A 24,664-nucleotide genomic window follows, 5' to 3' on the forward strand; every position below is an offset into this window, starting at 1 on the left:
AAACCTTAATCACAGAGGTACATCATTTCAGAATACGAGCTACCTGCGTAAAACAAGTAGGCTCTATAGGGCAGTGAGAGTAGTATTGGAACTTAACCTTTACTTCAACATTGTCATAAGATTACAAATTGATGATGAACTATACGAAGTATGTAATTACCTGAGTAGTATGAGAGAAGATATATGTTTGTAAACATGCGGAAGCCATTGAAGCTAAACAAAGATAAGTTTTCTACTTACCTTGGAACCTAAATCTTAATCTAGTAATATGACTAGTGGCTGGTGTTTGAGCGTGCTTTCAAGTGAGCAATGACCTTTCTCTTATTAACAAAAGACCTGAACTACTTTCCACCTATCGAGGGATGTAACTGGTATCCTAAATGTCCAATCCAAAAAGTAGTGGAATTGCCCACAAAGTAGTGGAATTACCCATGACTTTAAACATGTCGTTCGCTAATTCCACCAAGGAATTGATCAATATTAACTAATTCTTTAAAGGATAATGTCTAGTATCGTCGGTGTGGAGTTTGGGTACAAAATACCCTGTTTTGGAACAAATCACCTTCGAATGGGAGGAAGAAAATGGTTACACAGCAGGTTGAGTCGTTGCTGAAGCTGCAGGAAATGCGGACATGAATTGCTCTGGAGCAGCAGGGGCTGCTATAACTGGACCGAGCTGAAGAGGCTGGCCAAAGATAAATATGGTAAATGCTGGAGGCACATAAGAAATTGGCTGAAACACAGGCCCAACCACGTAGTGACTTGGAGCAGAAGCAGTAAGAACAAGGCTTGCATCAGCAAGAGCAAGGGTGTGGCCCTAATCATGCGATGGGCTAGGGCAAAATTAGATATAGGAAATGTGTTAGGTAAGACCTAAAAAGCAGCAGGGTGACTAACCAACAGGGTGCATCCCGAGACAGTGCTAGGGGTAATAGACTGAGCAAACGAAAATGTGTTTTTGTAAAAAATCACATGGCAAGAGATCTACTCACAACTAGTGGCAGGATCGAGACACCAGTAATCCTGGTGTTCCGTTAGGCCATTCAGTTGCAGAGTGTGGGGACAAGAGATACGATGTACAATGCCATGGATATGGAAAAATCACGAAAGATGTGATTCGCATACTCTGTGCCATTATCACTTTGGAAAAATGTAATAGAAATGTTGAAAATATTGCTAACCATAAGATAAAGACTTTTAAAGTGGGAGAAAACATCACTTTTATTATGCATAGGGGAAATCCACGAGTATTGACTATAATAATCTTTAAAAAGAACATAATACTTAAATCCAGTAACCTAAATATTAAGAGTCATCCATGCATCAAAGAGAAAAGGTGCAATGAATTAATGAATTAACGCACAAAGCTCACAAAATAACGTAGGAGAACTAGATAAACCTAAATTTAAATGAGAAAATACTTCATTGAATGGATGACCATGACGTGAATGCCAAATAGAGAGGGAGGCGGCATAGAAGGCAGACAAACAAGACGAACTATGTGGCATAGGTTTAAGAGGTTATAGCCCATCTTTAGAATCGCCTTGAAAGATAGGAGAACCAAATTGTAAGTCTGTAATAAGAGAACCATAAGGAAAACTAGTAACAACAATATTATTGTTACAAGTGAACTTAGAAGCCAAAAGTAGATTCTTTTTCAAACTAGGAACATGCAAACATCTTTAAGAGTGAATTTATATGAACCTAGGGGATGGGAAATTGTACCACTATTAGCAATAGGAAGGGCATCTCCGTCACCAAGAATTGGCAGAAGTATTACCACAATTGTTGGTCACAAGATGGGTGGCACCAGTGTCAAGAAACCAAGTTGGATCCGAATCATAGCCTAGAGCAGCATGAAACCTAGCGACGGAGCAGTAGGACAATGAATGCATGTTGTGAAATGATGACCTAGCGAGTTGCAGTAAGTGCACCAAAAGGAGGGCAGAGCACCAAAGACACCTAGACCCGCAAAATTGGTGGATAACCCCAAAATGAGCCATCGCGACTACCACTCGCATGGCCACAACAAAAACTACCACGACCACCATGCCAGGAAGAATGAAAAGGCTGGTTAGGGCGTGGAGGAAGGTGATTGGTACAATGTGCCTGGTAGGGAGCATGAGCGTGGGCTAGGGCAAAAGGTTCAAGAGGATCCACGACTTGATAGACAAAAGCAGTCGAGGCCTACTATTGCTACTGTTTATTATTTTCCTTTTCATCTTTTTTTTTTTTGGGAACAAATGATATTATCTACACTAAAGGGATTGCGAAGTGGGCCCTCACAATAGGTTAGTATTTAACGAAAATCGAACCTAAAACCTTATCTCTTGTGTTTTGTATTTCTTCAACTTTTTCCCACCCCCTTTCTTAACCTTTGGTCATCCTTCTTATATGTTTCTTACATTTTCCTTATTTAACGAATAATAATACTAAAAAAATCAAAAACAAAATAATTACCAAAACAAAGTGTAAATGATAAATTATTAAGCAATCAAAAGTACGTAAGCTAAAGCCTAATCCGCTCCGTCACTCAGATCATCTCAACCAAACGAGGGCCAGAGGGTTCGTTTTAGCCATCTGGCCCTCCAAGATATTAATATTTTAATGAATAGTACAGGACCATATTTGCCTCCATCTCTAACCGATGACCAAAGGACCATAAGGCTTGTTTTAGCCCTGTAACAAAAAACGCCTTCAATTGAGGGTCAAACATAATTTATTATTTAAATTTAAAAACTACAACAACTTAAATTTAAAAAGGGTGAAAATTATTTGAAAAATGGTGTAGGAATGGCTTAGGTATTTATAGAAAGAAAAAAGAAGGGGAATTTAAAAAAAAATTAAAAATTTGGCCCCAAAAAAAAAAAAAACAAAGAAAGGACAATATTGTGAGATATATTTGACAAAAAATGTATTAATAATGAAAAATCTAGCCCGGCCCGAGTTGGTTGGCTGGCTAGATTGGGCCAGCCGGTTGGCTCTTTAGCCCTTTTTTGTCCTGTGGGGCTCACGGGCCCTTTGGCTTAGCCCTCGATTGGAGACGGTTTTCGGGCTATTTTCGGCCCTCTGGACCTTTCGGTTGGAGATGGTCTTAGTATTATGGTTTGGTGGTATTCTTCTTCACTTAGAAGTGAGAAGTCTTAGGTTCAAATCTCGTGGATGGCGAATTCGATACTAAATTAGGTTGTCTATTGTGTAGTTTTACCAAACTCCCCCTCTTTTTAGTATAAAAATATTGATGTACTAAAAAAATAAAAAAATAAATAAAAAAAACACCTAATCCACCCATTGTGTAATGGTAGGTGAGCCACAAATGATGTTCCTCCCAAGCCGTGAAACATGAGAAATTTTTCATTGTGACGGGAATACAAGTGGTGCACCATGTGTTTTGATAGGAATGGTGGGAAATTTTATTTTTTAAGTTATTTACTTTTTAGCATACATATCTCACAATTTGTTTAGTGACACGTGATGTACCATCCCGAATACCGATGACACTGAAAAATCTCACACGCATTTTTGGCGGTTTCTTTTTGGGGCAATTATCAATAATTAAAAACCAAGAACCAAGAATTACAGCACGTGTCCAAATCTGTGCATATCAAACTCGTGCCTTGTGATGCATATCGTTCCTATCTATGTCCATGCTTCCTTGGATGATATATATTCAATTTCTTGTATTCTAATTAAATTAAATTTTCAAAGTAATATTACAATTTAATAAGTAAAAAATTTCAAATTTGACTCATAATCTCACATAGATTATAAGGATGTATAATATTTATGTTGATTTTGATACTTAGTAAATGACTGATTTATAGGTCACAGTGGAATCTTTTTGTTTAGAGTATGGTTGTATCAAAAAATTAAATTAACTTAATACTTTCAAACAATCCACATACATTGCGTCACCAACCATGATCACTACTTATCTTCACACATGTCAAACGGCACCACATAATATTTTTGAGTTTTGACCTGCTTTTATCCGTGTCGCTTTCGAGTGTGCTCCCACATGGACATTACCCTCTTCGTATAAAAGGATTTCTTTCTTCGCATGTGGAAACTTCAATTTAAAGGGGTATGATATCCAAACATTCTTTTTTACTTTTCTCACATTTTTTTAATTTTTAACCGTCGGATCAGATGAATTGAAGAAGATCAAATGACAAAAATTAATAAGGGATGTGGAAGAAGTAAAAAGAGGTGTGTGGATAACACATCTCTTTCATATTAACCATGATTCATGAAATCAAACTATGATGTAATCATCTAACGATCAACATGATAATACAAGGGAATGGAAACTTTCAAAAAGGAAGATCGAGCAATAGCTTATTTCTTAATTTATTAATATTTCTCTTTTAAGTATCATACGAGTAAACTACTTTATAAAATGCAAGTGGTTTGTAGTTTAATTGATTAAAACCATTTGCTTTTACAATCGAGGTCACCTATTTAAATCTCTCTCCATGTAATTTGGATTAATTTAGTGTAGGTTATTTTATCATTTGTCCCCAAAAAAAACACTATAGTCCATAAAACGGCTTCAAACTTTATGTAAACAATTTTTTTTATTATTATTAAGAGGAGGGGAAGATTGAAACTATTATATTTATTTAAGAGAAGCATAAGAGTTCGAAACTATTACATTCAAGAATCATGTATCTTTACATAAATTGGACAAATATAATAGTATATTATCATTTTATTATAATCAAATAAATAAACAAATTTATGTTACACTCTAATGCCATTAGAAATGTGATTGTGTAAATTTTAGTAGATTATATATAGGAATCCTATGAGATCTGGAAGATCTTTCCTTGTACAACTTTATTAGTTGGAGAGAAAGTTTATCTCGCTTATTAGTATAAATAAATGCACAAAGCATGAAGAATAACACTCACAAAATTCCTCAAGTCCTCCTCTGTCTTCTCCTCTCCCTGGCTGATCTCCCTCGTTCTTCCCTCGTTAAATTCATACTACAATAATACAGTGATATATTGACATATATTGAACTTTTCGGGTGAAAGGCTAAGTGAAAACACAAAATGAGTCCGCCATAATAATTTGGAGACGAACAAAAAACTCTAAACTTACAAGTGAAGAAACATCAAATTACATAAAGAGTAACGAGGATCAAGAAAAGTAAAGGAGGATGGATGAATGAAGGAGGATGCATGCAAATAAACTACTTGGAAAAATTCTGATTTTATATGTCCCACATCTCTCACCATAGTTGTTTCATCCTTTTCTCCATGTTCTTTGTCACATATATTTCCTTACTGTATCTCTGAAAATGTAAATTAAAAACTAAATAGTTATAAATTAGGTGCTAAATAATTTTCTGTTTGACTTATCTTTTGAATAACGTCACATAAAATATGATGAGTTGAATAGTATAAAATTGAAAAGGAGGATGCGTTTGGTAAGGTGTTGGGAAGAATTAATAAAATAATATGTTGATAAATTTAGGGAGAACTTCTTGTATAAGATATTATATGAGATTAAGGTCATAGCCTCTTTAATGCTTCGAGAAAAGATGAACAACCAAAGCCACAAGAAAGTTATACAAAAAAGATCGGATCAAGCATAAATCTGAAAAACAAATGTTTAGCACGTTTATTGTTTCTAGAAGCTAGCACTTTACTCGAAAACAAATGAGAAAGACCCATTTCCATGAAGAAACCGTAAGATTAGTTTTGGACGTGGGGCTCATATCTGTGGGTTCGTAATTGTAGAGTTCTTAACCTACTTCATACTATAAAATTCAACTGCATTATGGTAGTGGTATTATTCTCCACTTTGTAAGTGGTAGCTCTTTCATTCCCTTGAATGGCGAGTTTGTTACTCAATTATGTGTCTTAGTCCAAATTTCTTACTCGTTAGTGTAAATAATATTATTGTGAATTAAGAGCTTTTCAGTTATATAATTTCTTGCTAATACCATGGAGTATTGCAGATTTGTTTTAGAGTTTTTGTTTTTTAACAAACGATACAACCACACACTATACTCATCTAAATTATGAGGACGGAAATTCAAATTTGTCGATGGAAGAACGCACATATTGCTTGATGAGTCCATATTATTCTATATATTTTACTCTAATCTTAGTATTAATTTATTGGTTATTTTGGTAGAATTTTGATACTTTGTTATATATTTCTAATGTAGGACATTCGACTTCCTTTGGAGCAAAAAGTGATCAAAAGGATGAATTTTGGGAGTGATTCCAATTGAAGGATGTTCGTGTGCCTTTTAAGATGATTGTATCAAAATTCCAGATTTTTCTACTAGGCCGTTTGACCGCGGCGATGAAATTAAGGCCCAGCGTGCAGCTTTCCCAGATTGATGTTTCTGGACGTTTTGGGTATTTTGAGGAAGATTCCATTTGAGGATTTGTAGGGGACATCTTCAGCTTTAAATAGAGAGCTTTTGGGATCAAATCGGAGTTGATTTGGTCAGTCAAAAGACTAATTTTCTGAGAACTCCGAATTCTAGTTCAAATAGAAAACCTTTAATTTTCTGTTTTATTATTTTATTATGTTTCCTAGTTTTATTTTAAGACCTTTTACTAGGAGGATTTTAATTAGAGTAGTATAAATAAGGCTTGTTACCCATTAGGGTTCTTTACGCAACATTGGGGGAACGTACGTGGAGAATTTAGCTAGGCTTTGACGCTTTGTATTTTGAAGGTGTTTTCTATCCTGTTTCTATTTCAATAAAATTCCTTTTGTTTTATGGTTGTTCGTAACTAATTTCCGTTTGCTAGGACGATGCCTTAAGCCTTAGCATGAATATGTAGTTTTTATTTAATTGGTAATGATTATACATGCATGCTTTGAATTATTAATCTCGGTGCTTTAAAATGTCTTTATATCTTAATGCTTAGCTACCATTAGGATGTTTAGATAAGTAATCGGATGCAATTCGGTCGGAATGCCACCGGAGAATTGAGTATTGCTTCTTGTGATTGATAGTTGTAATTTCACCTAGGCCGAATGCCACCTTTTAGGGGTTGCATGGTTTTCAAAGGATTTTCACAAAGCATAATGAGTCATGCATGTTTATATTTGATCTGAATGCCACAGACAGATTGCATATTTGATATACGTTCTAGCTTGAATGCTACAAGTAGAATATGCATAAGGAAAACCTAACCTTCAAAGTTGCATGTGTAATTCATAAGTAATTGGTAAATCTACATAGGATTGTTAAGGGGACGGCGGAACCCTAGGCTTTTACAATTTGGTTTTCAATACGTTTTCCTTTGTTTTATTTACTTTGCTAATTTCTTTATTCATTTTAATTAAATTCGTTTTTATTATTTTTAAATTCAAAATCAACTTTTTCCAATCTTTGTTTTTAAATAATTAATTAAGATTTGGTATTTACATAAATTATTTATTCAATCCTTGCGGAAACGACCTTGCTTGAGCCGTTTATACTACGACAACCTTGTTCTCTTGCAAGTGTTTTTAAGTGTTTTTATCCCTACTTTTGCAGGTGATAAAAATACCTATCATTGCTCTAATCAACTTTACTAAACTAATGTCCATAACTTTTTAGGAGTTATATGTAGATGAACTGCAAGTACTCTTCTCCATAAAATAAAGAAGAAAATAGTTGTTGAAGCTTAGTACTGCATATTAACTGAAGTTTAAGGTTTCTACTTTCAAGTGTCAAAGCTTATGGCATGGATGATCCATTCTGAATGTATTTCCAATTGATTGCCAAGTAAATAGACGAAAATTAAACCATCTCAAATATTCAAATCAAAGACTGATTCAAAATTTCTACAATATTTGAATTGGTTATATTTCCGGTATTCTCTTTTGAATTTTAAAAGTAATATTAAATGGTTGTTTGTGTTTTTTAAGGAATATGATGAATCTGAAATATTCAAGAACAGATTCATATATAGAAGTAGGTAGGCTTCTCGATCAAAAATGTGATCTCTCTAATATTATACTCGTGTATTATATAGTTATATTTGGCTTTCAGCTAAAATCTTCGCTAATAAGGATAAAATAACAAAAATATCTTTATTTTTTGTGAAATCATTTTGACCTGTTGTTTTGACACACCCCAACCGAGGTCGAGACGTGCTGGTTGTCACGTGAGAGTGACATAGCCAAAATGCGCAACAGAAGTGATAATAAAAGAAATGTGAATAAATAAAAAAACCTAAAACCAAACTTTTCTAAACTAATAACAACACGTAGGTACATAAGGATAATGCTTAGAAGCAGTGAAAACAGATCTATGCCCTATCAGGATGTTCAACCATAAAATGTGTAAGCTAGGTGATACGAATCAATGTAGAATAGTATGTCAGCCGGAGTCACCTAATGTGAACTGTACGGCTGAATCTATAGCTCATCAAGTGCCTGCACATGAATCGAAACCACCTATTGTGGCATGTACGATAGGGCTGGGTGTAGATAAGTATGCTCAAGTGCTATGATCACGTGAAGGCTGTGCAAATAATCGCAGGTCACATACGAGTCGGAACCACTTATTGTGGTCTGTACGACAGGGTTGTGCAATCCAAGGTGAGCGTGTGGTGTAAGAGGTGAACATCACATGAAGGACTGTGCCCTTGCCACGGGTAGGAGCACTAACACTGAGGTGCAGGATAATGAGCTCAAAATACATCAACTTATAACCACACACAACGTAACCAATACCATCATGATGTACTCACCTGAAGCTTACCTAAGCCTCCGCAGTCTCATCCAATACTATGCATAGCTATACTAATGCAATACTAGCAAATAATGCACATATGGCATGACATTTAAAACATACGTTCATTTAAAATAGTTTTTGGGAATCATAAGCATATATACATATATATATAGAAAACAAAAGCCCACTCAGTGGTAAGTAGCAGGATCGTAGCCCCCAAGTCTCACCTGACCACACTCGTCCTCCGGGTAAATCTCACCTATATGCAAAATAACTAATTTTACATTAATTTTAAAGCACATACACATACGTTGCTCAAATAAGGTGTTTGAATATACCAATGTGACCTACTCAACAACACAAACACCCTAATATTTTTAGATTAATTTCCTGACGTCTCACACACCGGCAATGCGCAGTCACTTGCCTAGCACTCTGACGAAATCCTTAACAACGTTAAGGAATATTTCGTTAAATAATAGAATATTCTAGTTAAAAACTAATAGAGTTACATGACGTCGTAGGTATATTCTGTCAAAGTTGATGGAATATTCTCCTTCTTCGATAATGGCTTCGTCAGAATCTATTGCCTGCCGCCGTCTGTGCCGTCGGTTTCTGGAAAATCTTAAAACTTTAATATCTTCATCATTTTTCAACCAAATTACACAAATTTTATATGGATTTGAAGCTCTCAACTAGAAAAACACAATCTTACCTATTTGAGGTCCTAAAACCAACAGAAATTGGTCGGAATAAGGCTTGGAACAACTGGCCAACCTGCAACTCCGTGTTGTCGCCTATTCCAACGTTCAAACTGCTCCAAAACTAATTTAGGGTCCCTATAAAATTGATTAAGACCCACTTCGAACCTTTAAACCTTAGAAAAGACCATGATCCCGACATAGAAAAATACACCTCGCCAATTCATCAGGTCCATAAAGGCTGCTGGAGCATTCGTTAACCCGAATGGCATTACAAGAAACTTGTAATGACCATAACGAGTCCGAAAAGCTGCCTTCGAAACATCCTCACACTTAATCTTCAACTGATAATACCCAGATCTCAAATCAATCTTTGAAAATACACAAGCACCCCGAACCTGATCAAACAAGTCATCAATACGAGGTAACTGATAACGGTTTTTAATCGTCACCCGATTCAATTGTCGATAATCAATACACGACCTTAGAGTTCTGTCTTTCTTTTGCACGAACAATATTGGAGCTCCCCATGGTGAAGTACTAGGTTGAATGAAACCCTTATCAACAAGTTCTTGTAACTGAGTTTTCAATTCTCTCAATTTTGCAAGAGTCATTTGATAAGGAGTTAAAGAAATAGGATCAGTACCTGAAATTAAATCTATAGTGAATTCCACCTCATGGTCTAATGGTAGTCTAGGTAAATCATCAGGAAAAACATCAGGAAAAACATCAGGGAAATGTCTAACTACCCGAACATCATCCACACGAATAGAAGTATCCTAATTCAGCACCACATGAGCTAGATAGCCCTGACATCCTTTCCTCAATAGTTTCTTCGCTCTTATGGCCAAGATAACACTCTGTCTCAATCCACAACGCTCACCACAAAAGTAACCACAGGTAAATCCAGCTGATGGAAAATGACAACCTTTTCATAACAGTCCAACTTGGCATGATTGTAATGTAACCAATCCATGCCTAAAATAACATCAAAATCGACTATATCTAGAGGAACAAGATTAGCTGGCATAATGACTTCCTCAACGATAATAGGACATCCTTGATACTCCTAGCTAATATAACAAGTCTTGCCTCTGGGCATCGAAAACTCTAATTCATAACCAAGGGTTGTGGGGTGTGGTTGAGTCTTTTGAGCAAACATATGAGAAATAACAGAATGTGTGGCACTTGAATCAATTAATACTCTAGCAAAATAACCAAGAATATTCAACGTACCCATAATCAAATCAAGATTGTTCTGAGCATCTTGCAAAGTGATATGATGAACATGGCCTTGCGCCTGCTGCCGGTCTCCATAACCTCTATTTCCCTGATGACCTCGTCCTTGACTAGGCTGATTAGGTAGACTCGACGAACCAGCACTACTAGAAGCAACATCAAAGTTCTGAGATGGTCCTCTAGTGTACCACTGTGATCCACCGCCTGATACAGTGTATATGGCGCATAACCTCCCTGATATGGTGGATAATCACCCTAGTAATATGGATATGCTAGATACGGATAAGCTCCCCTAGAATACAGAGCTACATCCCTTTGATAGTGGTAAGCACCAGCATAACCTGTCGGAGTATAGCTACTAATCCCCTGAATCTGCTGAAGAGGTACGGTTGGTGGTAAAGCATGAGGTTGGGGCTTTTGCTGATTTTGTGGACACTGGTGAGCTCGATGCCCCATCTGGCCACAAGTGAAACATCCACTACTACCTTGTCTACACTCCCCAAAATGACGATTATTACACCTACGGCGTAGTGGAGCAGCAAGACTGTTAGGATTCCTCTGCCAATGAAATCGGGAACTTCCTGTGAACTTGCCGCCCCTCCGCGGTGTAGCAAAATTCAAACCACCACTGGATGAACCAGAACTAGCACCACCTCGCTTAAAGTTATGTGTTTTACGAGGACCGTAAGATGACTGCCATTTATCTTTACGAGTATTATTTTTCTAAGCATTACCTTTTTCTTCCTCCTCATCACTATCATCTGGAGCTTTCTCGAAGCCCTCAACCCAAAGTAGAACCTCGGCGAACTCCTGATATGTAGAACAGAGAGTCGTAGTCGCCATAGAACGCCACTTCTTTCGAGTACCCCACTTAAAACGTTGAAGCATTTCAGTAGGATTTGCAACAATCTCCAGAAAATATTGGGACAAATCAGTAAACTTCCAATGATACTCAATAGCTGACATTTTCCCTTACTTCAGATGCGAGAATTATTTCCTCTTACGATCCAAATACTCCAGAGGTATAAATATCTTTTGAAATAAATGCTTAAAAACATCCCAATTTGCGGCATCTTTCGCTGACAACTAGAAATATTCTTGTCTCCACCATGATGCAGCCTCCTCGCCCAAAAACCAAGTGGTCTTCTCGACCCATCTGTCCTCAGGAAGATTTCCATGTCGCTGCATCACTCGAAAGGTTTTCTCAACATAATTGATCCAACGCTCAGCTCCCTCAGACCCCTCAGTACCAACGAAATTATTCAACTTTAAGTTATATATAGTCTCCAAGAGAGTCCTCTGAGGTGGACGGAGTGAGGACTGAATAACATTAGCAATAGCTTCACCAAGTTGTGCAATATCTGGAAAATTAGACTCAGATGAAGTACGTGGCTCTCTACGAGGCGGCATGGTTCTGATATCAAATATCAAAATGATTAGAATGCCAACAAAAGACAAAGGACTGCCAAACCTTAGCTCTGATACCAAACTGACACACCCTAACCGAGGTCGAGATGTATTGGCTGTCACGTAAGGGTGACGTAGCCAAAATGCTCAACATAAATGATAATAAAAGAAATGCAAATAAATAAAAAAACCTAAAACCAAACTTATCTAAACTAAGATAATATAAGTGAGTGAAGGTACCAAGCAAGTTCTACAAATATCAGAGCATAGGTAAACAAAAGTGTAGTTGAACCAACTAAGTACTAATTATACAAACAGGGAAAAGATCCCTACTTATTTATAGAGATGTCAGAACAGCCGTGAAAATCCTCATGAGCCATCAAGGATGACCAACTACCTAGAACCTGGAGGGGTGCAAAACAGAAAACATGAGTGGGCAAAAACAAAGCTTTTGAAAACACAGTTGTCTTTGTGAACACTAGCATATGGGCACACACAAAGTGTGTGAGAAAATTTTTTAGTTTTGTTTTTGAAATAGAAAAAGAGAGGAAAAGAGTGATAAAGAATTTGGGAATAGGAAGTTTTTTGTTTTTATTTATTTATTTTAATTAGAGATATGTTAGGATTACATGTAGGTGAGGCATTGAAAAAAAAATAGCAAAATTTGGTTGTGTGAAAATACATTTCTACCCCATATTTCTTATTCATGTTTTGTTTTAATTAGAGGGTTAAACTGGTAATTTTATAGGATTTTGGTTGACAATGAGTGTTTTATTAATTAGTAAAGATACTAACCCCTCATTGTAAAACCCGTACAATTTCCCAGAAAATAACAACACGTAGGTACATAAGGATAATGCTTAGAAGCAATGAAAACAGAGGTATGCCATGTCAAGATGTTCAACCATAAAATGTGTAAGCCAGGTGATACGAATCAATGTAGAATAGTATGCCAGCTGGAGTCACCTAATGTGACCTATACGGCTGAATCTATAGCTCATCAAGTACGCCTGCACACGAGTCGGAACCACGTGTTGTGGTCTATATGACAGGGCTGGGTGTAGATAAGTACACTCAAGTGCTACGATCACGTGAAGGCTATGCGAATAATCGTAGGTCATCTATGAGTCAGAACCGCCTATTGTGGTTTGTACAATAGGACAGTGCACCAAACTTGGATCCAAGGTGAGCATGTGGTGTGGAAGGTGAACATCACGTGAAGGATTGTGCCCTGACCATGGGCAGGAGCACTAACACCGAGGTGCAGGATAATGAGCTCAAAATGCATCAACTTATAACCACACACAGCACAACCAATACCATCATGATGTACTCACTTGAAGCTTACTTGAGCCTCTGCAGTCTCGCCTGACCACGCTCGTCCTTCGAGTACGTCTCATCTATATGCGAAATAACTAATTTTACATTAATTTTAAAGCACATACACAAACCCTAGGAATAACTTCTCATACGTTGCTCAAATGGGGTGTTTGAATATATCAAAGTGACCTACTTAACAACATGAACACCCCGATATTTTTAGATTAATTTCCTGACGTCTCACAGGCCCTCACGCGCAGGCTAAGGCACGGCCACACGTGCCTGCCATGCGTAGGCACGTGCTTGGCACACTGACGGAATCCCTAACGGCATTAGGGAATATTCCGTTAAATAGTAGAATATTTCGTTTGAAAACTAACGGATTTACTTGACGCCGTCGGTATATTCTGCCAAAGTTGATGGAATATTCTCCTCCTTCTTAGATGGCTTTGCCAGAATCCGCCGCCGACCGCCATCTATGCCGTCGGTTTCTGGAAAATCTTAAAACTTTAATATCTTCATTGTTTTTCAACCAAATTCCATGAATTTTATATGGATTTGAAGCTTTCAACTAGAAGAACACAATCTTACCTATTTGAGGTCCTAAAACCGACGGAAAGTTATCGAAATAAGGCTTGGAATAATCGGCCAACCTGCAACTTCATGTTGTCGCCTATTCCAACGTTCAAACTGCTCCAAAACTAATCTAGGGTCCCTATAAAATTGATTAGGACCCACCACGAGCCTTTAAACCTTATAAAATGACCACGATCCCGACGTAGAAAAATACACCTCGCCGGAGCTCGTGAGTTCTCAAATTCCCGACGTCTATTCCTCAACCTAAGGGTACCAATGAGTTCGTGGGGTCGAGGTGAGTGTGATGGTAGTGATTTCTAGTTCGATCCATGATTTTTTTATGATGATTGTGAGATAAAGGTGGCTCAGATGTACGGAATGAGAAGAAAGAACAACAAGGTCCGAGAGAAAAGAGAAAGTGAAGGTGTATGAGTGCGTGATTGGGCAGAAGGAAAAAGGAGAGAGATTTTTAATTTAATTGGGCCAAAGAAATCATGAACTAAGGTGACTGGTGGGTAAGGTATAGCCAACCCATAAAAATATATTTCTACCCATTTACACACTCGTGTGTTCATAACTTCTTCGTTACAAATCCGATTTGGCCCTGGGTCACATCAACGCACTCATGGCGTCTAGTACGATTTAAATACGATGGTAGAAATAATAATTTAAAACTACATGTGCACATCCACGTCACTAAACCACGAGGGCATTACTGTCACTTAACACACTCGGAGAGAAAAATATATAATAATTCGGGACGGGTCGTCACATGTTTGTTAAATTGAGATTATTTTTGTTATTTTGGTCCTTATTTAACAAAAAAATTTCATGAAATAACCAAAATGATTGATGGTGGACAAACTTAAAAATCAATTTTATCGATATCAAATCTTAAGAACTATTTTAACCCAAAAGCCAGTTACATTTTGAAGTTGGTCCTTAAAACATTGTTCCATTTTTTACGTTTGATGTAATATCAATGTTTGTCACATCTATAACTTTTTTTTTAAATTTCAAATAAAAAGTAAATCTCAAACTTTCCATGCAACGGTCAGTCAACAGATTAAGTGCACTTAGCCAATTTTATTTATTTTTTCAACACAAAAGAATATATCAAATTCATGTTTTATGTGCTATTAGATGGGACAAAATTTTTAGTTATTTATATGTTATGCTTAGGGCCGGCTCTAAGAGTACCAATGTTTGAATAAATGCTTTAGAACCTACTATTTTTCATGTCTAAATAGCAGGGTCTCAACTTGTTTAATCCCACAATTCTTAGACAAAAACTTTACAAATCCTAAATAAAGTGTGTCAACTAATCAAGTTATTTATTACTACGGTCTAGTATTTTTTTTTTTTTTTTTACTTGTAAAGAATTTGTCTTAGATTTGAATCTTATAGATTGTGAGTTTGAATGTCACATTCCAGACTCGACTCCGCCGTAACACGATATTGTCCGCTTTGGACCCCGACCACGTCCTCACGACTTTGTTTCTGGAAACTCACATGAGAACTTCCTAGTGGTTCACCCATCCTGGGAATGCTCTCACCTGAACTTGCTTAACTTCGGAGTTCCTATGGAACCCGAAGCCAGTGAGCTCCCAAAAGGTCTCCTGCTAGGTAGAGATGAAATCTACATATAAGGTTTAGAGAATCCACTCCCTTGAATGATGTGGTATGAAACAATGCTCTGATACCAAATGACATTGAAACCAATTTATCGTTGTATTAAAAAACCACAGTTGTCAACCAAACAAAAAAGGGCAAAACTTTTTCAAACTAAACACTTCATTTGAATCTCTCATTATCTTATATACAATGCCGGCATGGTTTTGAATAGTGATTTTTAGAGTCACAAGCTTTGTCACGCCCCGGCCTCAAAATATTTATTTTCGGGAATTAAGTTTGTTGATAGGCCCAAAATAAAACTCTTGTTTATTTAGCCGCCATTATTCACGACCCTTTGATTAAGTTCCTTAATTCCACAAGTTCTATAACTTTAATTCTCTTATCAAAACATGACAATTTTATTCCCGATTCATTACCCTTTACTTCTCTTAGATCAATTTTTCCAAACTAAGAATAGTTCTCAACTAAATTGTAATTCTCGATTATTTAACCTCATTTAATTTTATCTTTGCATTTAACTTCTCGTTAGACTGCTACGTACCCTAAATAGGGATCAAGCCATTCGTAGTTCACATATACAAAAATTCAAACCAAATCCAAATATATTCATTTAATCCAACATATACCACAATCATATTAATATTCAAACCACAACAGTTAGGTCTCAAAAGCATAATTAGAATAATGAAATTCACCTAAAAACACAATGTCGGCTCCCGCCGCGGGTGGCCGTCGGCCGCCTTGGTTCGCCAGAAAATTCAATTATTTCTAAAAATTCTCAAAAATTATAGAAATGAAGATCTCAAAAAGTAAAGCAAACTTTATACCTGCGGCCAAGTCCAATTTGCCCTAGAAAGGCTCCAATTTTCCTCGAACCCACCAAAAACCCTTGATTTTGGGGGTTTTTTATTCGACTCCACAACATCTCCGATGCCCAAACCAATGCATGGGCTTTGTTCCTTAGGTTGAGGAGAGCCTATTGGTGGTGGTGGTTGAAGGAAATTGTTTTAGGTTTTGGTGATTCGAAGTTAAACCCATCGCACCCTTCGAGGTGGGTTTTGTAAAATCAAAGCCAAATTCTCTAATTTTTGGGGTGGAATTGATAGAGGGATTGATTGGCCTCGAGGTAAAGATCATTTTGACACCAACCTCGCCGTCCATAGTGGCCGGAGTTGGGAGATAGAACCGGGTCGGGTCACGGTTCCTCAAGGGGATTTGTTTCCCCTTCCTTTTTTTTTCTCTCATTTCCCCTCCTTTCTCTTCTTTCCTATTGGCCCTCTCCCCTCATCCTTTCTCTTCTTTCTCCCCTTTCTCTTCCCCCCTTCTCATCACAACCGTCCCTTCTTTTCTTCCCTAAATCTTAGCCACACACGTGGCTTTCCCTAGATTTGGCTCAACGAAATCCGGAGCCTTCTCAAAAATAAATTGACCATTTTGTCCTCGACTTTAAACGTTAATAACTTATTGGTTATAACTCCGCTTCATGAACAGTTTGTGCCTACGCGTTCATGAGATCAAGCTCTATTCAAAAATATAAATTGTGGCTTCAAAAGGCCTATGGATTTTAAATAATTAATTCCCAAACTTCATAACTAGTTTAATTTAAAACTAAACTTAAATGAATTAATATAATTTCTCCAAAAATAACATAAAATCTCAATAATACAAAACTGTAAATTATAATAATTTTTTAAAACAAAACTTTAAAAGTTCTTGATTAAATTCTTCATAACCGTAAATCAATTTATTTTCAATTTTTCTCACATATTCACAATTATGAATATAAAATTCATATATTTAAATTTTCAAGGTATTACAAGCTTCACCAAAAAAAGTGAACAAAAATGCCCCTCAAACAAAAAACTTCAAAGTAGCCCAAAATAATGCATCAAATGTGGCAAGGGTATTTTTGTTATTTTATTTATTTATTATTTTTTTTTGTACAGTTTTTAATGTGATTTAATCAATTGTTCATTAAATATTATTTTCTCTATTTTTAAACATGTTCAAAATATTTTAAAAGACGTGTAATGCAGGTTATAAAAAAGATATTTCGCACCCACATAATAATGTTATTAAATTAGTTGTCAAATTATTTTATTTTTTTTAACAAACGATATTATTTATACTGAGGGGGAGGGGGCGGGCTTAGCCTCACAATGGGTTAGCAATAATGTGATTCAATCAATTGTTTATTAAATATTATTTTCTCTATTCTTAATGTAAATTCAATAGAGGCTGATTTTATTATGTGAATTCAGCTGCTTTGATTTGTTTATGAGGGGTTTCTTCTAACATGATCTAAGATTATTCATTTACTTCAAATATTTGACTTTCTTTTGTCAATTTACGCATATAAGTACATTTAAAACGTGTAAGTTGCGCGTATCACACCGTGATTCAAATAATGCCTTCTACACGCGCGTGAGCGCGTGCATGAAGACTAGTTAATTAGAAACACAACACAACACAACACATTCCAACCAAGTACAAAATACAAATAATAGTAATACAATTTTTCAGTATGCTGAAAACACGATTCGTGTATTCAGTGTCGTTGATTATTGGGTTAGATTCGTTAACTCATATTTTACATCATCTTATTTTTATTATCGTATCAAATTTACCCCTTTCAATTTTCGACCATCGATGATGAAGTATAGAATGACATTTTGTAGTGTTATTAACAACTCACAATATATACATATATATATATATATTATGTGTGTGTGTGTGTGTGAATGAAATTTTGTAATGTTATTAACAACTCACAATAGCTTTGTGTTTTTTATTTGTTTTTATATATAAACGCTTGTACTATAAGTAATAAAAGATAGCCGATACAATTAGAGGTTGTGCATTTACCTGATATTCGAGGTTCAAAACATCAAAAGAAAAAAATAATGCTTAAAACAAACCAAAAAAATACTCTTTCATATTGTAAACAAAACATAGTTAAAGTCATGTCTCGTAGGGAAAAAAAAATAACTTCAAACACAAATTTATTGCACCCAATTGTTAGTGCACCATTGAGTAAAATGATTTTTTTTCTTGAAAATTTGATTCTTCAAATGTTTTTCACTAACATTATTAGTTTCGACAAGAACTAAAATGTTAAAGTAAAATATAATAATTTATTCTCTCGAAAATTTGATTCTTCAAATGTTTTTCACTAACATTATTAGTTTCGACAAGAGCTAAAATGTTAAAGTAAAATATAATAATTTATTCAGAAAACAAAATAAGTTTGTATTCAAATGTGTGTGGACCTCATGATATAACAATAAAATCTCTCTAAAGTTATATTATTGAGACCAAATCAATTTTATAACTTTAGGGAGGTTATTACCTAATATATGTTTAATTAAAAAATATTTTTATTGGCATTTTTATCCTTAATGAATGTTGTATTTCTTAAATAGGATTATTTGGGCGACGTATTTTATTTCTTGCATGTATTTGTACTCATGGACAAGTACAATTGTGTACAGGCGTGTTTCCTTACAATGGGGACAAATTTTTGTACTCATTTACAATTGTAACTATATAGAGGCGTATTTCCTTAAGATGGAGACGACTTTTTTTTACTCATTGACAATTATAACAATATAAAGGCTTCTTTTTTTTTTTTTAAATGTGACTTAGAAAAATTATAACTTATTACGATATGGAATTTATTCCAATACATCAAGTTAGGACAATTTTTTAATGACTTTATGTGGTTATTTCATTATAGAGTATTCGTTTGAATGGTAGTTTGCTTTATGTACCTAAAATTGTAGGACTGGTAAGCTGGATTAGGCCTAGCACAATATGAGACACGAACCTCATGGCATGCATTGATATTTGTCTGCTTTTTCTTTTATTTGACTACAATTGGTTATTAGTCATGTTAGTACTACAAAGGAACTAAAAAGCTAGGGGGCCTAATTTTTCTTATATTTGATTATTTTCTTGAAATTTTAAAAAACTCTCCACATTCAAAGTACTTTTCATAGTCTAGTTAGGCTCGAGTCACCCTTGTATTAATTCAAGTCTAACACATACTTTAGAGTCAAATTTCACCCTCATAATATATTTCGGGGTAATAACTGAAAAGAAAAGACACCAATAGATATTGTGATTACATACATCCCCTCCAACATGGTGGGTTTGAGTCTTTTTCATATCCCCTAATTTGGATTGGATCGACCATGAATTTACGATTAGTATTGTATGTTCAATCTGATCCCATCCGCAGTTTAGGTGTGAAGATTAACACAGACAGGGTAAAATGGTCAAATTACGAAGGAGCATATATGGATACCCATAACACAAGGGATAATGGAAGGAGATATCCTCCGAATCTTTGTGTTTGGAATTTGTAGAGGGAGACATCCCACCATTCAAGAAAGAGAAAGAGAATCGAGTTGTTCAAGTTTTTGAGTTTTGAAAGTGGACGAGTGAGATGTGTCAATGAAGACCTTAGTAGTGAAATTAAGAGATTCGAATCTCGGTCTTTGAGCCCCAAACACAGAGCTCCGAAGTGAATTGAGATGGCCTTCGAACACAAATATCCAAGTGGATCTCAATCCAAAGGATAACCATGAAAGATCACCATCAGTGCACACACACATATACAAATATATAACATATGTAAATACATAACAAATTTAGTTGAATAATTTAAAATTTTTCGTTCATGGTATGTACTGAGTAGTTTAAAAAATCAACGATTTATATATTGCATAAAAATTTAATTGATCTTCCAAACGTTTAAACCTTGCATAAAATATGTTCCTTAGTGATAATTTGAATGTAAAACAAAATGCAAATAAGTTAAAAGGAAGGCTTCTACATCTTTCCATAGATGATGACTGAGAGAAGATGTAGACATCGAATCTCTTGAGAATAAACTAACACCTAAATCCTAGGTGTTTCCCTTGTTTTTCTCTCCTTGCTTTACAATAATATGACATAAAATTCCAAATAATAATAATGAAACAAAAAAACTACATGAAAAATACATGGGTATATTTATGATATTAAAATCAAAACCTACTAACAAGAAAAATATTCTAAATTAATAAAATAAAAAAAGAAAACAAAAAGTATTCATGAAAGTATCAACTGGATGAGGATGGATTGTTGCCGGAATGAGACCAAGATGGTGACTGGAAATCAGACGAACCACCCTGGTTCGGATTCTGCGGCTGCCGGAAAAAACCCAGTTGTTGATTCTGCTCAGAGAAAAACAGAGGAAATGAAGCAGAGGAGGAGGCAGAGGACGGCAATGCAGAAGATGGAGTGGTTGACGATGCAGGTTGTAGAATAGAAGATTGAAGTGATGCCAACTGGGAATTGTAGTACATTTGTTGCAGCAAACTTGAGGGCTGCTGTTGTTGTTGCTGCTGTGGATGGAAGTCAGCGGAGCTTTGAAGGAGCTGAGAGTAGTCGAAGTAATCCCGGAGGAGGTCGGAGGAGGGCTGAAAAGCTTGCTGGGAGTGATAGAGTTGCTGTTGTGGTGGTTGTGGAAGCGGCGGCGGCTGCAACGGCTGAGCATATTGTGTTGGTCTAGAATTTGAATTGAAGGTTTGGAGAGTTGGTGGTGGTGGTGGTGGTGGTTGAACGAGTCTGACGTTTTCTGGGAAGTTTAGTTTAGCTCTGTTTCCTCTGAATCTTAGAGCAGCTTCATCGTAGGCTCGGGCGGCGGCCTCCGCCGTGTCGAATGTGCCAAGCCAGACTCTTGCAGCTTTGTGTGGATCGCGTATTTCAGCTGCCCATTTTCCCCACGGCCTCTGTCTAACTCCCCTGTATCTTCTCTTCCTCTCACCAGTTTCTTCAAATGAAACAGATTCTGTACTTGATGGTGTGGTTGGTACCGCTGTGGTGACCGAGACGGTGGCGGTGGTGGGGGCGGTGGAAAATTTTGTACTTTCTTCTGTCACTGTATGCAAAAGAATGTATATTTCATTAGCACGATCTGTTACTTTTTTTTTCCTTCTTTTATGAATAATTTTGGAAAAAATAAATTGAAATATGTAAACTTGTTAGCCTAAAAGCTCATGAAATGTGAGTTTTAATCTTCGCAGAATTATGCTAATTAAGGTAAACAAGTAACAACAAACTGTAAGCACCATGCAATATTAGATAAAAATATATATATATATATATATTAACATGTCAATGGTAGAAGAAAAACTCATTGCAAATCTTCATATCATTTTTCCACAAAAGAAATCTCTTCAAATCTCAAGAGAAAGAGAAATGATAAGAAGGATGAATTTTTTTAATGGATTAAAGATTGAATAAATAAAAGTTTTCACAAGCTAAAGAGGTTGATAAGCATAGGAATTTCTGTTTGAATAAAAAAAACATCAATGAAATATTTAATTTATTTTTTCTTCTCAAAACCTCTGACTTTCATTAAAAAAAGGTTTGAGAACATATGATTAAACAAAACCCAAGTTCTAATCCAAAAAATTAATGAAATAAGGATGAAGATTTGGAATATAGATTGAAAACTGACCAGTTGCACTTGCACCACCAGATGGAGAGTCTGATTGTGTTCCTCTGTAATCACTATAGCCACCCCTAAAAGCTCTATTACCAGATTCCATGAATTGGGTTTGAGCAAGGGCAGAAGCAGAATCCAAATCTTCTTCGCGCCCTCTCTTTTGACCGACCCAATTGTTAGAAGCAGGAGAAGCACTTGAAGAAAAAGCAGCTGACAAAGGAGAAGCAGATGGCAATGAAGAAGAATACAGTTGGCCGAAACTAGACGTAACTCCACCGCTTCCAATATGTCCCCAGCTGTCGCTGCCTCTTTGTCCGGAAACGACATGCGTCAAAGCCGATACCATCGCCGACATCTCCGTTGCCGCCCGACTGTACCCCAAAAACATTGTCGGCGTCAACGGCGACACATGTTGCTGTTGATACGGCGGCGGCGACTCCAATCCTACGCCGCCATAGTTGATATTATCAATATTTACGGCATTAACATCGGTACTATCGTTTTGAGAGCCAAACCTGTCGTGTTGACTGCCGCCTCCTGAGCTCTTCTGGTTCGCCACCTTCAGTAAGCACTTGTAAAATCAAGCTGCTCTTAGCTTTTTCTGAAATTTTTAGATTTGATGTGAAGTTTTGTTCGACAGAGAGAGAATTTTAAGGCCGACCCAGATCGAGTTTTGACAAATTATGACGACCCTTCTGAAAGCAACGGCCATATATATGTGCGGAGGACCGGGCAGTTCACAATTCAAACTTGACAAGCCGCCATTAAAATAGTGTAAGCTGTGCGACAATCTTGATTCATTTCATCCACCACGCATCTTTCTGATAATATAATTTTTTTTTTTTTTAACTATTTTGTTTTCTTTTTTGTCACAATTAAAACTTGTTCTTATGTAAGATGTGATATGTGCCAAAACCCCATCAAAAATACAGATGACATAAGCCAACTATGAAGGTAGTGGAGATTATGTTCACACATACAGAGTGGTTTTAATTCGCATATATACACACGGGGCTTATAAAATAAGGAGGTGGATTGTCTGCCCTCCCATTTCCATACTTTTTTCATGCCTTCTTGTGATGTATGGTCACGGTTAAGTTACATCAAAAATTTATATTAATTTTTTATAAAAACAATAAAAAAAAGTAATAGGAATATAAAATATTAAAGTGACTTAACAATGACCACACAAATAAGAATGCATGAAAAAAGTATGGAAATAAGAGAGCAGACAATCCACTTCTATAAAATAATGGGTGGAGAAGTCTGTACTTCTTTGAGAGGAAACGAGAGAAACAAGTTCATCTTGGAATTGTGTTCTCCTATGCCGACACGTAATGCCCGGAATAGAATACCTTATTTATCTTATTCCAAAAGAACCAAAGTTGTCTACTTGCATGTAATTTTAATTTTGGTTTTACAGTTCTTGCCGGACTTGGTTGAAACCCAACCATATTATGCACGATGATGTTTGGGTGTGACTTTGATTACATTATTTTTTATTTTTTTAATTGTGAGCAAAACTAATATTGCTAAGTCGTATTAATTTAAACGGTAGGAAATCTGTATAATTCTCCTGCCTAAGCCTAATTAGCTAGGTCTAATGGGACTGGTTTAATTTGTTGGTTACATTCACGTTCCAAACTTCCAACTGCGCGTCTTTTAAATTTTAATACTGAATTTGAAGGCATATGTTAACACCAAAACGATGAATATTTCAATACATGTGTTCTTAATTCGATTAAAAAAAAAGGTGTTGTTAATCGAAGTCTAAACTATTTCTTTGGATGGAATGTTTCCTCTGTTCAAAATGGAATGTTTCCTTTTGTTAATGCTTGACTCTACCATTTCATTTAAAGTTCGTTTGTTTAGTTCAATCAATGTGTAGGAAATTAATAAAAAAGAGTAATGTTTGTTTCACGCATCTAGTTTGATCAAATCATTATTAATTGGTATGACGTAACATTTACCAACACATTTATGGTGCATTTTTGCTCACCAAAGTTTAGGATGGTGAGCGAAAATGCTCCCAACAACTTATACAAAGGTGGGCTAATTTATTTTTCTTCTTGTATGAAGTGAAATTTACATATTGGGAGTAGGTTAAATTTCTGTTTTATGAAATATAACTTAAATATTCTTATAACATGGTTATTTTAACACCACAAAAATTCATCTTTCAAAACTTCGGGTGTGCTAGAGCCTAGGGCAGCTACTAGCTGCCTCGGCCCTTGTTTACAGATCACTTGTCATGTCTTATACACTATTCAGATACAATATATAGAAATGTGATATGACTAACATTATTAATAAAATTATGACTTGTATTTAATTTGAAAAACCATTATGGTGGTTGTTTAACAGTGTGAGCACTTGCATCAGCACTCATTCCTTCTTCTTATGAGTACTGCAAAGAGTCAACCCATTTGCATGAACAATGGTCGTTCGTATAAACACAAAATAAGAAAAAGTCTGCATATTCCCACATACATAATCCTAATTACAAAAGTATAAGCTTGGTAAACTACACATTCTCCTTATCCAAAACAAAAACTATACATTCCCATTTGTTTTTCAGACCAAATCCATTTA

At 35.9% G+C, this 24,664-nt stretch overlaps 2 protein-coding genes across 2 annotated transcripts; both read right to left on the minus strand.

Moving 5' to 3' along the window:
- Positions 1-586: 586 nt before the first annotated feature.
- On the minus strand, positions 587-11,604 carry LOC125470157. The gene is made up of 7 exons (XM_048568700.1): positions 11,373-11,604; positions 10,980-11,291; positions 10,636-10,872; positions 10,283-10,377; positions 9,614-10,178; positions 8,926-8,957; positions 587-817 (listed from the first exon to the last, which is right to left on the minus strand). Exons 1-7 carry the CDS (start codon positions 11,602-11,604, stop codon positions 587-589), a joined length of 1,704 nt encoding a protein of 567 aa, XP_048424657.1.
- An 8,856-nt stretch (positions 11,605-20,460) lies between these two features.
- LOC103931693 (ethylene-responsive transcription factor ABR1) lies at positions 20,461-23,006 on the minus strand. The gene is made up of 2 exons (XM_018643607.2): positions 22,085-23,006; positions 20,461-21,502 (listed from the first exon to the last, which is right to left on the minus strand). Exons 1-2 carry the CDS (start codon positions 22,458-22,460, stop codon positions 20,682-20,684), a joined length of 1,197 nt encoding a protein of 398 aa, XP_018499123.2. The 5' UTR covers positions 22,461-23,006; the 3' UTR covers positions 20,461-20,681.
- Positions 23,007-24,664: the final 1,658 nt, after the last annotated feature.

This window comes from the organism of the source record quoted next, unplaced genomic scaffold (assembly GCF_019419815.1).
Source record: "Pyrus x bretschneideri cultivar Hongxiangsu unplaced genomic scaffold, Pyrus_bretschneideri_v1 Contig49, whole genome shotgun sequence".
NCBI classification, from domain to species: Eukaryota; Viridiplantae; Streptophyta; class Magnoliopsida; order Rosales; family Rosaceae; genus Pyrus; species Pyrus x bretschneideri.